Here is a 718-nt window from a genome sequence, read left to right on the forward strand (position 1 = left end):
TACTATATATTGCATTTTATTAGATTCTAACAATAATCATTGTATTTACAATTTACTTAACCAAAGAACAGTAATTCGTCATATGTTCCAGTTTAGACTTGTAGATTCAATTGAATTAGATAAACTGCTAATTGAAAAGGCTTTTAAAGGGTTTTTAGATAAGTCAATCGTTGCGGAAATTTTAATGAAAGATTATAATCAATCAAAATATTATAAACATAAAAGTGAATATGAGTTTGATAGAAATATACTTATAACTAATACTTATATATTTTTCCCAATTTTAACAACTGAAGAACTTAAACAATTAGAGCTCGCTCGCTCAAGGTATAATTTAGAGTCGTATTCACATTACTGTCGAAAACTAATTTGGCAAATTGAAAATAGAGGGTCAGGGTTTATACTAACAACTTTTGACGCACCATTTAATGGGTTTAACGTAGAACAAGAAAATAAGATAATGCAAACTATAATCCTGAAAAGCAAAAATTTAGATATAAATAAAATGACTAACTATAAATTTAAAGAACGTATTACTAATTTTTTTCAAAAATAATGATTTAGCCGTAAATTAGATATGTTTATAGTTAAAGTGCCTTTCAAAAGGATAAAAGATGAATCAATAGATTCGCCAATACATAGTATTCAAATAATAAACTATATGATCTACTGAACTCAAAATTATGAATAAGAACGAGGTATTAAGACTTAATAATTA

At 25.3% G+C, this 718-nt stretch overlaps 1 protein-coding gene across 1 annotated transcript; it reads left to right on the plus strand.

The window, feature by feature from the left end:
• Positions 1-82: 82 nt before the first annotated feature.
• Positions 83-673, plus strand: DI09_468p10 (uncharacterized protein; the record flags this gene model as incomplete). The annotated part of the gene is made up of 3 exons (XM_013382055.1): positions 83-327; positions 388-530; positions 576-673. 3 exons carry the CDS (start codon positions 83-85, stop codon positions 671-673), a joined length of 486 nt encoding a protein of 161 aa, XP_013237509.1.
• Between the last annotated feature and the right edge of the window lie 45 nt (positions 674-718).

The sequence above is a fragment of the Mitosporidium daphniae genome (genome assembly GCF_000760515.2).
Source record: "Mitosporidium daphniae strain UGP3 chromosome Unknown contig-464, whole genome shotgun sequence".
NCBI classification, from domain to species: Eukaryota; Fungi; Microsporidia; genus Mitosporidium; species Mitosporidium daphniae.